This window comes from Lepidochelys olivacea, assembly GCF_965140295.1.
Source record: "Lepidochelys olivacea isolate rLepOli2 genome assembly, chromosome: 14".
Lineage (NCBI taxonomy): Eukaryota > Metazoa > Chordata > Testudines > Cheloniidae > Lepidochelys > Lepidochelys olivacea.
Window position 1 is genome coordinate 19,985,362 of NC_140424.1, and position 14,055 is coordinate 19,999,416.

General features: G+C 39.4%; 1 protein-coding gene across 5 annotated transcripts in view; it reads right to left on the reverse strand.

Annotated features, from left to right (window-relative positions):
• The window catches only part of B3GNTL1 (UDP-GlcNAc:betaGal beta-1,3-N-acetylglucosaminyltransferase like 1), a 301,690-nt gene that overhangs the window by 48,904 nt on the left and 238,731 nt on the right, over positions 1 to 14,055 (reverse strand). For all 5 annotated transcript variants that reach the window (XR_014713947.1, XM_084646629.1, XM_084646631.1 and 2 more), the window contains one exon: positions 8,493 to 8,617. Coding sequence is in view for 4 of the 5 variants with exons in the window: in XM_084646629.1 (XP_084502755.1) it covers positions 8,493 to 8,617 (125 nt within the window). In the remaining variant the exon portion in view is untranslated. The remainder of the gene's footprint in view (positions 1 to 8,492; positions 8,618 to 14,055) is intronic.

Sequence of the window (14,055 nt, forward strand, 5' to 3'; positions counted from 1 at the left end):
CAGAGATCGGAAGTGTTTTAAACAAATGTGTGGGAAAACATTCGTGCATAAATACACAGTTAACTGTAAAAAAAAAAAAACACCACCGTAAAAAGGAATATTACCACAATTTTTACTATATATTTAAGAGAAATCCAGATTGTTCTAATTTACAGTATTTGTAATACACTCATCATCAGATTATACATGTATGAAATGTCAGATCTTTCTCTGGAAATGTAGTTAAGATTTAGTTATGGTACAACTAGTAATTTGCTCACCATATCCCCAAGCTGCCTGTTGTTTTCCCTGCATTCCCAATGGAATCTTGGGAAGATCTTGCTTTTCCTCACAAGAAATCATCCTTACCTCTCATCTGTGAAACCTCATATTTTCAACCATCTTTCTGACCCTGTTCACTTGGTGTGTAATTTATATGCCAAAGATCTGGAAGATGATATACATTTCTCATCCTACTTTAACTTAGATTTTTTTTTATTCCTTATTCTGCTTCTTGGTGTGTGTTATAGCAATTCAGACTTACTTATAAATCTGTAAATGGTGTCAGTAGGTCTACATGAATAAGTGTGGGGATACAACTTTAACCTCATTCCTGAATTCGGCATAATGCTGTGAGCTGTGGGTTGTTCCAAATTATTTTCATAAAGTGGGTAATGTTAAACTATGTGCAAAAAATATATCAAAAATTGAACGTACAGAACCTACACTGAACCTACTATTTCCCTTAATCTGGGCCTGGCATTTTTTTTTATAAACTTTTCTGAACTTTAATACTAGGGAAATCTGTATTTTTATTAGAGTCTTGTTCATGTACCAGCCCTGTGATCTGAGAAACTTAAAATAGGAAGTAATACATGTAGCACCGAGGAGTGAGGATTTCTGCTGGGGATTATTAGTTGGCTTCAGAGAGCTCAGTTAACATTAGCATCTATGAGTTTTTGAGCACAGCCAATCCCATATATGGCTACTTAGCACTTCATCACTGGTGGTGGTGTCATAACTTGGAAACATTTCATACCCATAAATAAATGAACCCACTAGGAATAGCCATTCCATATGAAATTTCAGCAATGTCTTGAAGGCAAAGGGGTATACTCCCAACAGCCATGCCAGCTAATGAAAAGAACCTTGGATTTGGCACAAAGTATCTTTTAATGCAATCATAAAGGCACATTCCTGACACAGGGCTTTAGCTACTGCTGTCATCCTTTGACATTTGCCTTTTTTGTATTCTTCATAGCATGCTATATTCCCAGAAGGAAAGTTAATGGAGAGAAATATGAAGGTTAAGTATTTTTCCAGAATTAGATGTTAGTGGAAATTCTAGACTTTTGCTAGTTTCTCAAAAAGAGAGGTTAAGTGAAAAGTTGTTTTTTTTTAAAAAAAGATTCTACACTGAAAAGTGACTGTGTAAAAATGGCCCCTTCTTAACACATCAGATCTGTTCTCTGTAAGTATTCAGAATCAGATCTCACTTTAGTGACATAGATACATTTTTACTCCTGTCAGAACTGAAGAATCAACACAGCTAAAGAGAACACAAGCCAGAGTCAATGCTGTTTTACACAGCGCCAACAGAATTGTTAATTATCTTCCAACTGTAGGGTCAAATTCTGCCCCCTTTTGCATCACTGCAACTCCAGTGAAGATGCAGCAGTTATACGGCTGCTGTGACGGCAGACTATGCTGCAGAATCATTACTACAAGAGCCAGGTCCAGAAAGAATCCAGCATGACTCTCAGAACTGAGGTAGTATGCATGGCTGGCAGTTTGGGAAAAAACCCTCCAAAACATCAATTTGATTCAACTGCCAGTTTCTGCTAAAAAGAGCCCTAAGCACTGCAATATCAGTAGGTGATACAGGTCAAGACTGAAAGGCAGTCACTTGCACTGTGGAGAAGTCACTTTAGTGATACCCAATACTCTAATTTGTTAGAATTTGCTCTGTAGAAGACACCTTGAAACATAAAAATGCTAAGAGCTAAAATGATAGTAATGGTTTCTTTAGTAACAAGAATTAAAACTAACCATATCTTAGTATATTCTCTGTCCATGTACCACATTGCCAGGCTATTCTGAATGCACAAAAACCCCGCTACTGTGATTCAATGTTATTAACTATGCACAGTAACATGTAATTTGTGGGATAAAACATTGCAGGACTGTCAAAGTAGAATACCAAGTTTGTTTTTGTGTTTTAAATTCTTCATAGTAAAATAAAAAGAGTGACGTTACAATCTGGCAAGCAGATACATGGCTTATTTCTCCACATTTGATATAAAACAGAATTTATACACTATATAAAAAGCAAAAAGTCAGCAATGATCATAAAGGAACAGTGCATATATCTATATACACACACTGCTTTCCGAAGTTATGTAGCTGTGTTGGTCCCAGAATATTGGAAAGACAAGGTGGGTGAGGTACTATTTTTTACTGGATGAACTTCTCGAAACTTTGTCTCTTTCAACAACAGAAGTTGGTCACATAAAATATATTATCTCACTTTGTTTCTCTACCTAGAAACACAGTATATACATATTATACATACAAACAATACATTAAAAGAATGCTATTTAGGTGATGGCAGGCAGGCGGAATATAGGAGTTTTGGATGGGGACAGGATTTGTAGGGGCAACAGATAGCATGGAGAGGAATGGATGACAGGAGCTGGGACTAGAAATATGGGATGACAAGGGGTTGTGGAATGAGGGAAACAGGAAAGGCAATGAAGGCAGCAGGAAATTTTGGTGGTATGTGGGAAAGTAGTAGAATTAGGCAGGGAATATAGGGTTGGTGGGGAATATAAGGAGTCAGGATGGGAAAGAAGAGGAGCAGAGACAGGAACATGAGGAAACAAATAGATCAGTAGCTCAAGGAAGCACCACTCTCTATTGGGCACCCATATTTGGTGGGGATTTCCCTGCACAGAGAAACCACTCCCAACAGTATGCTCAGTCTGCACTGGTTGTTCCAATGCCCCACCAGTGAGGGAAAAGCAAATGACCCTGTTCCCAAAGACTCTGATGACTGTCATGGTATATTACTTCGGCTCATTTAACGACCATTCCGAAAAACAGAAGATTAGAATGGTCTCAGTGGACAGCCTCAGAAGACTTGGGAGGGGATGGGGAACACCCACCAGGTTGCATCTCTCAAAAGACAACTCCAGGGATGTCCCTTTTTTAAAATTTCATGCTTGCTATGAACTGCCCTACATCAGTGTTGTGTTCAGGATTGACAAATGTAGAAAGTTCAAAGTATGTGACCACCACCATTACTAAATCAAGTAGATGCCAAAATGCATTAGATTCCCAACTAATTGGATCATTGTCACAAGAAAACTGATAACCAGCTTCAGTGATATCTCAATAAGATTTTTTCTCTAATGCATATTTTAGGCTATATAAATAAGGTGAATAAATATAAAAACTATAATCCCCTTTGTCTGCATCATAGTTTATGGGAGATCACTTTTATGGCATCTTTTGAAGATTCATTACCAAAGAACAACTATTATGGACAGATCCACTGATCCTCAAAAGACAAGGCAAACAGGTAAACGTTTGCATGGCATCACCATATCCTACATGCCCATTTGTAGAAAATTTAAGATAAGCCAGAGCGTTTGCATTGTGTGGTGTAACCTTGAGATTCCTTTAACAGTTTCAGGCTGCATCATATGAACAAACACTAAGTGAATGTGGGACTGAAGGGGAGAAAAGTGCGACTGACTTCTAATCAATATGATAATTAAAGACTTAGTCTGTGTGAACCAGCAATGAACATCATAACGTAGCTCACCTATTTCAGCAAAACGTAGTTTAAGGAGTGTCAAAAGAGATAATTTCAGTTATCACCTTTAGGTTTCTGGTTCACCTAGGTTGCCCCTTATGTTGGGATGTTCCCAGAACAAGTAGCTGGGATTCCTGCCTTGGGGGATAAGGGAATGCCATTTTCCCAGACTTCAAGAGCCAGTGCAGGTGCAGTAGAAGGGAACTGTAGCAACTTGCAAACAGCAATTAAAGGAAGTGCCTGAAACGAATGACACTAAAAGCAATTATTTTAGCTATACAAACCACCTCCCAGAAAAGATTCTCACACAGTTATTTTCAGTCTTTGCATTACTACATGTTCATAGCCATCAGCAACAACTACAAGGTATGATTATGCTCAGTTACTGCCAAATTGTGGTTCCCGTGATGGAAAGGATTAAGCTGCACTAGCAAAATAGCTACTGCTTTCCCAGTGGCATTGAGTTGCATTTCCTACCTTTTGTTCAATTTGTGAAAGATGGGCTTGAACAGAAAGGCTGGATCCAAATATCCCTGAAAGTGAAGAAGTTCAGATCTGGATTCTAACTTGCCATCTTGGGCCAAATACTTGAACTAGATTTTATTTCTGTTTCTTTCATTTTCTGGTGACTTTCTTGTACTGAAAATCTGTTGATAGTATATATTTTTCCATTTGGAAAATTATTCCTAAGTCTTTCATAATTTTCCCAAGATCTTTCTTGCTATGCCTCCCATGAAGCCATCAGGATGGACAGAAGTACAGGAGCCAAAATTTTGCAGGAGCGAAGTGGGGCCATTCAAGCATAGTAGTAATGTAGCTATGTAATATGTTCCTCTGCTTCTGAACAGCTATAACTATCCCATCCACACCAATAATGCAACAATGGAGCTCTGTGTTAAAATGCGCAGTGACCAGCTGAGTGAATGCAAGAATCAGGAACATCTGCTCTATGCAGCATATTTCTAGTCTGAAATGGCAGACAGAGTGACAATAAAAGCCATATGATTTAAGTTTTCTATGAGCAGTATTAACTTCTCCTCCATGTTCTTTGACCCAGCCCACACCTTGGATGGGGTTACATAAGTGAATCAACAGAGCAATACCACCAGATGCACAGACATAAGCCCCACATTTGGCCTAAGATTCTACCCATGGATGCCTGGCTTTTTATGCAGAAGAGAATCATAGAGGCTTATAACAGAGATGAATCCAAAAGTGTAAAGAATTCAATGAGGGTTGGAGAGAGACCTTTTCAAATGTAAGGTTTTGAAAGAAAAAAATAACACCTTTCAATCTAAACTACAGATGGACTCTATCTCGGACTCAGGATCCAAGCACCCCAGAATTTGCAGTAAGTTCAGAACCTGATCTGAACCTTGCAGATAAAGCCCATTTCTCAGTTGACTCCTATGTCTGTACTGGTGGATGAACTGATTTGTTTTTGTTTATTTGTTCTGTTGAACTTCACGTGAACTTCATTTAATTGCTGGATTCTAATGTCCCACTGAGTTACTACATTTATACTGTTAAAAGGTTCTATTACTGTCTGAGTTCATCATCAGGTCATGGGTCATTGATTGAGACAGAGTTTGTACTGCGGCCTCTTTTTCATGAAAGACTTATTAAGCAAAGACATAGACCATGAAATGTTAGTATCATCTACTTTTCAAGCCACTAATGAGGTCATTAGTTCTTATGGTATTTCAAATGCCAAATGCAGAAGTGGAAGCGAAAGTTAAAAACGTAACTGACCTCAACTTTGTTTCAGTTCTAAAAAAATATGTTACGCTATTCTTTTTGTATGTTTATTTTAGGATGAATATAGCATTGTAGGAAATGAGGTAACTACATCATCACTTAAATGAGGTCACTTCCTCAGAAAACCATTAAAACTGGTATTTTAATACCCATTATCTCCAGGAAGCCAGTATCCCAGTCACAGTGTAAGGCAGGGCGCTGTGCAGCCTTAAAACCCTGGGTCAGAAAGGAATGGGACAAGGATCGCTGCCCAGAGACAGGTGATGGCTGGAGACTTGAGACCTGACTGGGGCACTCCTGGAGTGGACCGTGGGGGATACAAGTGCAGTCAACCTGAAACTGTGTCACTATGTTCCAGCTGACTAACAAATAAAGTCTTGTTTTGAAAAGGCTGTCTTCTGTCTCTGAAAACATCTGCTGGTTGCAGAGCTTCTAAGAGGGTAAATCTCAACAGGAGACTAAGCTCATCTGGACCTGCTGAAGGAGCCACAGTGAGAAAGAGCCAAAGACCCAGTCTGGGTGTAATATAACCAAGAGGATCCCCTTTAGCAAAGTGGAGGCCCAGGGCTGTCATTAAGAAGGGTACACTCCCAGAAAGACAGTACATAGGATGGAGACATAGCACACCCTATGGATCTAGAAAACTACTGAGACGGAACATGGAGGGATGAGCTTCTAGAAGAGGTGGAAGCTACTGTAAGGCAACTTATGAAGACCTGATGTTACTAATAAGGTTAGGCTCTTGCACAGGTGATAATGAACTTCTGTTTTTCACTGTTTCTGCAACAACACACCTTGAGGTCATCCACATCAAGTGGTTCCCAAAGTTATTTACAACTTTGGCACAGCATAGCGTAGGCATCCAAGAAAAAAGATATTACACAACTTCATGTTAAAAAAAATCACATAAAATAATACTAACAGCAACAAGAATAATAATGGGGTGGGGAAGCCAACAGGAAAAATAGCAAGACAGAAAAATGAGACAGAGAAGGTGCCAATTTGGATGCCTAAAAATGCACATCTGAAACAGTTTATAGAAGTTCCACATTCTCAGTAAATGTTGTAATCCAGGATGCTTATGCCACACAACCTTGCACATATGAATAAGCAATAACTTGCAATAAACTCAGAACATGCTCATTTCCAAAAATAAGATGCTTTCCCACAGAAACAAGCAACAATCTTCCAAGAAGATTTAGCATCCTGTGGCGCATGGCTGAGACGTCTGAAACTAGCTGCCAAATTGGACATACATATAAACAGAAAGAAAAACCCTTATATTTAAATAATAGTAAAAGGCATTCACCTTATATTTATTTGAAAATTAACATTTTTTCTATCTGATTTAAACAAATACTTCAGAGTTTATTATCTATATTAAAAATAGCATATAGTTGCACCCTACTACTTACCATCAGCAACTCTTTAAGAACTAACCAATGTACGGAGACAAAACCAGGTTTTTAGTTTTACTAATTAACTCTGTAGAGCCCATACAGCTAAGACTGAGGTTATGTTTAGACTGCCACAAACAAAGAAACAAAAAACCCTTGGGTTAGCTACCTGAATTAGCTAATTCAGGTTAAAATCATAGTGAAGACATGCAACTCAGCTTTTAACTTTGGTTTGTAGCTTGAGTTAAAGCTTATAGGAGACCCTGGGGGCTGAATTCAAGTTGCTAACCCTAGTTAAAAGCTGAATTGCTATGTCTTCACTCCTATTTTAACCCAAGTTAGCTAAGGTGGGTTAGCTAACCCAAGTTAGAAACATACTTTTCCCCCCAGTATAGACAGACATATCCAAAGTGAGTGAAAATCCTATTCTATTTCATGCATCTATAACAAAATGATTTAGTGTACTGCTTCAACTGCAATGCAGGAACAGGTCTCTCTGAAAAAATAACTTGGTTCACAGAGCACTTTATTAGTAGGTATGTATATGATGTACAAGAAGGAAACAGCTTCTCAGATCCCAGGCTGAGCTTACACGACTGCCAGTTAGGAAGATCATCTTTTGATGGGTAAGATGATATAGTGAAATACCAATACCATTTTACAGAATTTCTTTTCAGGGTACAATAGCACTGTAAATGCAGTGACTTATGAGAAAGATCTTGAAATAATTACTCTGCAACATCATGTGTTTTTCAAACTTCAGAAATTGAATCAGTTTTTTAAGTTGTTTAAGGGAGGGAAAGAAAATAGACCAGTAACAATGAAATTATCAGATGAGAAGTTCACTGCTAGCTCAATTTTTTACTTTTTTAAATCAACTATTTTGTTAACATGTGACAAAACTCAATACTAAGTATGGTAGTTCTTTTTTAAATTAAAATTTCAGTTACTTCTTATTCGCTTCCTATTTCAGGACTCATGTACCAACTTTTTATCTGAAGCAAATTAAAGAAGATTAGTCATAAAAGCCTAATACTACCTGGCAATTACAGAGCATCTTTTGTTAGAGGATCTCAAAACCACATTACAATGATTAAATATTTAAGTATAATTTCCTATGATTAGGTATAATTATTCCCCTTTTACAAATTGGTAAACTGAGGCACAGAGTGATTAAATGACTTGGCCAAAGTTACGCAGTGAATGAGTGACAGCATTAGAACCCAAGAAGTCCTAAGAGTTTGAACACCAAGATCCCACTACTTTTCTCAAACTGGGATTATAGTGAGAAAAGAAAAGGTAAGCAGCCTGCCACTGTCAGAAGATGCCATTACTGGTATACTACATTATGCTCTCCATATCATTGCAAGATTGAGGCATAGTTAAAGCTAATTATCTTGTCACTAAGCCCCCCTATAAAAGTGCGAAAAGGAACAAGTATCTTGACCATCTACACTTGGGAAAGTGATTAACCACCTCACTTCCACTGCCAACAACGCACGAAACAAGCAAGTTTTATCTATTACAAAAATACAACTTACTCTAGAACAGAATGAGTTGCTGCCTGTGGATGGTAGCGATACTGGAGGAGGCACTGGTCAACTCGAAAGACTCCACCACCCTTTCGGATATGTTCATAAAAGAACAGCAAGTCTTCTGGAACACCCTGTAGAGAAACAGCTCATTCAATACAAAAGCCACTGGCATTCCTCATTAAAATATTACAAGTGACAGAGTGCATATTTAATTGTTTTGCCAAATAAATATGTGACGGGTTGGATCACAGAAACCCCCTGAGAGTTGCCACCTGATGTGCCAAGACTACTTCTGCTCCTGCTTTCCTGCCTTGTCAGCTTAGGACTTCAGTGCCCTGCCTGGTTTGAGCCAGGCCCACGAGCCTGCTGCAAACCCAGACCCAGGTCTGAACCACAACCCCTAACGACAGTAGGCTCAATTGAAAGCAGCTTACAGAAGTGTGCCTGTCTTTAACACTCAGATGTCCAACTCCCAATGGAGTCCAAACTCCAAATAAATCCGTTTTACCCTGTATAAAGCTTATACAGGGTAAACTCATAAATTGTTTGCCCTCTATAACACTGATAGAGAGATATCCACAGCTGTTCCCCCCTCCCCCCAAAGTATTAATACATACTCTGGGTTAATTAAGAAGTAAAAAGTGATTTTTTTAAGTACAGAAAGTAGGATTTAAGTGGTTCCAAGTAGTAACAGACAGAACAAAGTGAATTACCAAGCAAAATAAAATAAAACATGCCACTCTAAGTCTAGCACAGTAATAAAAACTGAATACAGATAAAATCTCACCCTTAGAGATGTTTCAATAAGTTTCTTTCATAGACTGGAGCTGGACACCTTCCTAGTCTGGGCACAATCCTTTCCCCTGGTATAGCCCTTGTTCCAGCTCAGGTGGTAGCTAGGGGATTCCTCATGATGGCTGCCATCCTTGTTCTGATCCACCCACTTATATATCTTTTGCATGAGGCAGGAATCCTTTGTCCCTCTGGGTTCCTACCCCTCCTTCTCAGTGGAAAAAAACAGGTAAAAGATGGATTCCAGTTCAGGTGACATGATCACATGTCCTGTGAGACCCCCAAGCCTTCATTCCTCTCAGACTGACTCACAGGAAGGGCTGCCTGCAAACAGAGCTATCTATCCACAGTCAGTTGTCCTGGTTGATGGGAGCCATCAAGATTCCAAACCGCCATTAATGGCCCACACTTTGCATAACTACAATAGGCCCTTGGAGTTATATTTCATATTTCTAGTTTCAGATACAAGAGTGATACATTTATATAAATAGGATGACCACACTCAGTAGATTATAAGCTTTGTAATGATACCTTACAAGAGACATTTTGCATGAAGCATATTTTAGTTACATTATATTCACACTGTATATATAGAGTGCGTCACAAAATAGTTTTAAAATTTGTCTCCTGAATCTCTTTTTGTGTAGACCTAAAAGTTGTCTAATGGGTCTTTAAAGAAATTTACCCAAATATAAGATAATGCTTGTTGAAAACCAGTCAACACTGCTTGAAACTGAAGCCCTGTGAGCCAATGCTGACTACGGAGACAAGAATAGCAAAAGAAAGGTCTTTTCATTTTGACCAGGCTTGTAAAGCTTTATGCATGATAGCCCCAAAAGAGGCAAACTGAACTGCTTAAAAGTTCATGAAACCTAAAATGTTAAGTAATCAAATAATTTATTTAATGGAATCTGTGACTTTATAACAGTGTTATTTACAGAGTTACAGTTCTTTCGTTGGCTCCCATTCAAAGTTTCATATTGGTCCCCACTAGGGACAGGTTAACCAGGTCCAATAAAATGAGAGCCAAACCTTTACTCAAACCTTAGACTGATTTAAGGTTTGAAAAAGTTCAGTGTTGTTTTCTTTCCTTTTAATTTTCATGAACTGGTCTCTGCTTCTGACTAGGACTGGAAGCAGCAGTGCTGAAGCAATGCAAGAAAAGTTGTTCTCCCAGAATTCCTGAACCAACACCATCTAAGAAGTATTAGAAGTCTTATGAATAAAGCTATGATTATGTCACGGAAGTCATGGAATCCGTGACTTCTATTGACCTCCATGATATTTTCTGCCCCCAGGCTGGAGCTCCCAGCCAGCTCCCCCTCCCCCCAGCTCCCAGCCCCCTCACTGGTGGAGACACCTTGCAGCTGTCCAGCCAGGAGCAATGGGGACTCCCCGCAGCTGCCCAGATGCAGCGGGCAGTCCCCACAACTGCCCAGCCATGGTGGGCGGGAAGGGGACCCCCCGCAGCTGACCAGCCATGGCGGGCAGCTGGGGAACTCTGCAGCTCCCAGCCGTGGTCGCTGGCGGGGGACCCCCATCATGACTGCCCAGCCGCCCCGGGGCAAGGGAACCCTGTAGCGTCCCAGCCCCACAGGCAGGATGACCCCGCAGCTTCCACTCCCCACGGTGGTGGGGGACCCAAGAACTCCCACTGACCGCAGCGGTGGGGGACCCGGGAGCCCCAGCAGCAGTGGGTGCTGAAGCCACCTCCACATTTTGTTAGGGACATTTTTAGTGAAAGTCAGGGACAAGTCATGGGCTGCTGTGAATTTTTGTTTATTGCCCATGACCTGTCCATGAGTTTTACTAAAATATCTGTGACAAAAACTTAGCTTTACTTATGCAATATTTCTAACCTGCTTTGTAGAGCAATGAATTTGGGATAAGCAGTCCAACCATACTCCAATGATTGAGTTAGGACCTCAAACATGATCAATGAGACAACCTTGCTTCAGACTTCAAAAAAAAAAAAAAAAAAAAAAAGTCATGCCTTAGACAAAGCATAAAAGGGGCAGTGATATGGCCAGTGGTACTCTATTACATGTTAGCCATACCTCAGATTACAAAAGCACCTTGAAAAGCATGGCCCTATTCTATATGTCATTATAAAGGATGGAAAGTATGTGTTTGTACTTAGCAATGGTGCAACCATTTGAAAAAATTAAAGTAAAACATGGTTTAAAACGTATAATTATCACACACATTTTCATACACTGTTTTTCTCTCCTCCCACTCATTGTTTCTGAGAGATCACATGACTATCATGCAAATAAACATACAATACAAGGAGTATTCATTCAGTATTTGAGTGTGGCACCTAGTAAAAGCTGAAGAGGCAATATAACAAACACAAAGAAGAGAAAGAGAGAAAAATTTATATTCACTATCTCAGGACATCAGGTAGGCAGAAACAGACTAAAGCTTATGTATTTATTGCCAGGTATTTTATTTCTACAGAAAAAATAATAAATACACTAACTAATTAAAATGATTAAAATATTCTGGCTATTGCCATAGCTTGTGTGCTCCTCACAGCATTAAGAAAATACAATTAAAATAAATAATTTCTACAAACTTGGACCCTGCCCCTCATTCAAGTTCACATTATTGGTAGTATGTGGGGAAAGAGAGGTGTAAATTTATGATTAGAGATGGAACTGTAGTGTCTGTTTTAGCAGAGAAGAGACAATTTGTTGCAATGAGTAAAAAAGGGGTTCCTGGTGGAGGCTGCTGGACACAGACTCACTCTGTGGTCCTCAGCCATGGGCAGAACACCTTACTGCAGTAGAGGCTTTCTAGGTCCCAAAGTGACTAACACAGTTTAATGTGTTGTTAATGTCATCACATTTAGAGTATACCTAAGAACTGGCCTGGACTAAACAGCCATGGAGGAACAGTTTAGTACACTAAAGGATGACTCCAGGACACACAATACAACCCCCTCTGCATTCTGGGAGAGCTCAGAACTAGTTCTAAATTTTGCAACTCAGGTCTCTCTCTATAATTGGTTGAGCTGGAACACTGAATCTGATCCCACTCCCAAACTCTGGGGAAGTGTGGATTCAAATCCAATTGCTGGGTGACAATGGCCCATCTCTAATTGGTATGTTTATATTATGAGACACTTGCCCAGTTTTCTCATCCTAGTGCTCAGATGCCGGAGCAAGCTTTCACAGAGCTTTGTGCAGTTTGCAATTTACATGGATATCTAATGCTTCAGAGGTCACTAAAGGAATCTGGGTGAGGGTGCAGGAAGAGAAAGCAGCTGTTCCCATCAGAAAGAAAATAAAATACCATTTAGACTGAAATTCTTTGTTCCCTAAATCACACACTAAGTTGAGTCAGGCTGAGTGCATGGTTTTATTAAATATCAGTCTACTGCACTTGTCAAATTCTGGTTTGGAAATATCATTACACCACTTGCAAATATTGGTAAATCATTTTCATGTGGAGTCTCATTTTCATCCTTAAAACTGCTATGGCCGAAACATTTAGCAACATATTTGAGCATAAACTGATTAAAAACAGTTATTGTCAAAATAAAATGATCCCTCTAAAACTGGGATTTGATTCTTGGACCCTATTTTCTATTTCTTCTGCTGAAAGGGGCATTTCAGAGCAATGTGCCCAGTTCCCAGGGATGAGCAGATGCCTTGCATTGCTCAGCAGTGACCTCTCAGCTAATGAAGGAGCAGCATTGCCAAAGGAAATGCATATATTTTGCAAGGGATGGAAAGATGTTGACTATGCCATGGGTCCTGCAGGGACAGGACTACTTAGGGCTCTGGGATATGTACGGTGCTTGCACTATAGCAGTTTCTTCCATTTTGAGATATTATCAGTTCCAGCTGTATTTCCCGTTTTAATCACTAGAAATCCATCTCACACTGGTACCACCTTTCAAAGTAGAAGGATCTGCAACCACTCTAGGGATATTTTTTAACGCTTTTTGAAAACTGATGGCTTTAGATAAAAGTACAGAATAACAAGATATACAGTAATGCAGCTAAAATGTATCCTGCAAATAATTTTCGCACTCCACGAAGACAGTTGAATAGCACAATATCACAAGTCAGTGAAATATGTAACAGCAACCCAGAAAATAAGCAAAAAATAACTCCAGATGCTCTTTAGAACAGTTTGTTACTACTAACATTCCACCTGGACTTATACCACCATGGCCCTTTCCACTTCTACTAGGGTTTTGTTTTGTTATAATTCTACTCCTGCTACTCAAAATTGTTCAAGACTCCAGATCACTATAGAAAAGCCATAAATTCTATAAAAAACTAGTGCAGAATTCTCTCCTTTGCCTCAGAAACTGCAGCTGGAGGGCCCTGGCTAAGATAGATATAATGTATTATCCTAGGATTTTCGTTTCAATAACATGCTTCACAAAGTTCACTAATAATGGATCATCAGCAAGGAAACTTCACATGCTTCATAAAAGGTCTTCAGTGTATATTTTTAGTTACACAAAAGACAAAATAAAAACACCTTTTTCATGTATTAAATAAGCCAACAACTAGTTCAAAAGGGGTTCCAAGTGACAGAACCATGTAGCAAAGACGACTTAGCAGCATCTCACATCTCTTTTGAAAGGTTGGTTTACCTCTTTCCTGAAGAAGAGCTTTGTGCAGCTCAAAAGCTTGTCTCTTTCACCAACAGAAGTTGGGCTAGTAAAAGATGCTACCTCGCCCAGTTTACCGCTATCCTGGTATTTAACAGCAGGAAGAGCATTTGGGGGCAATTTTCCAACAGCAAATAGAAAACA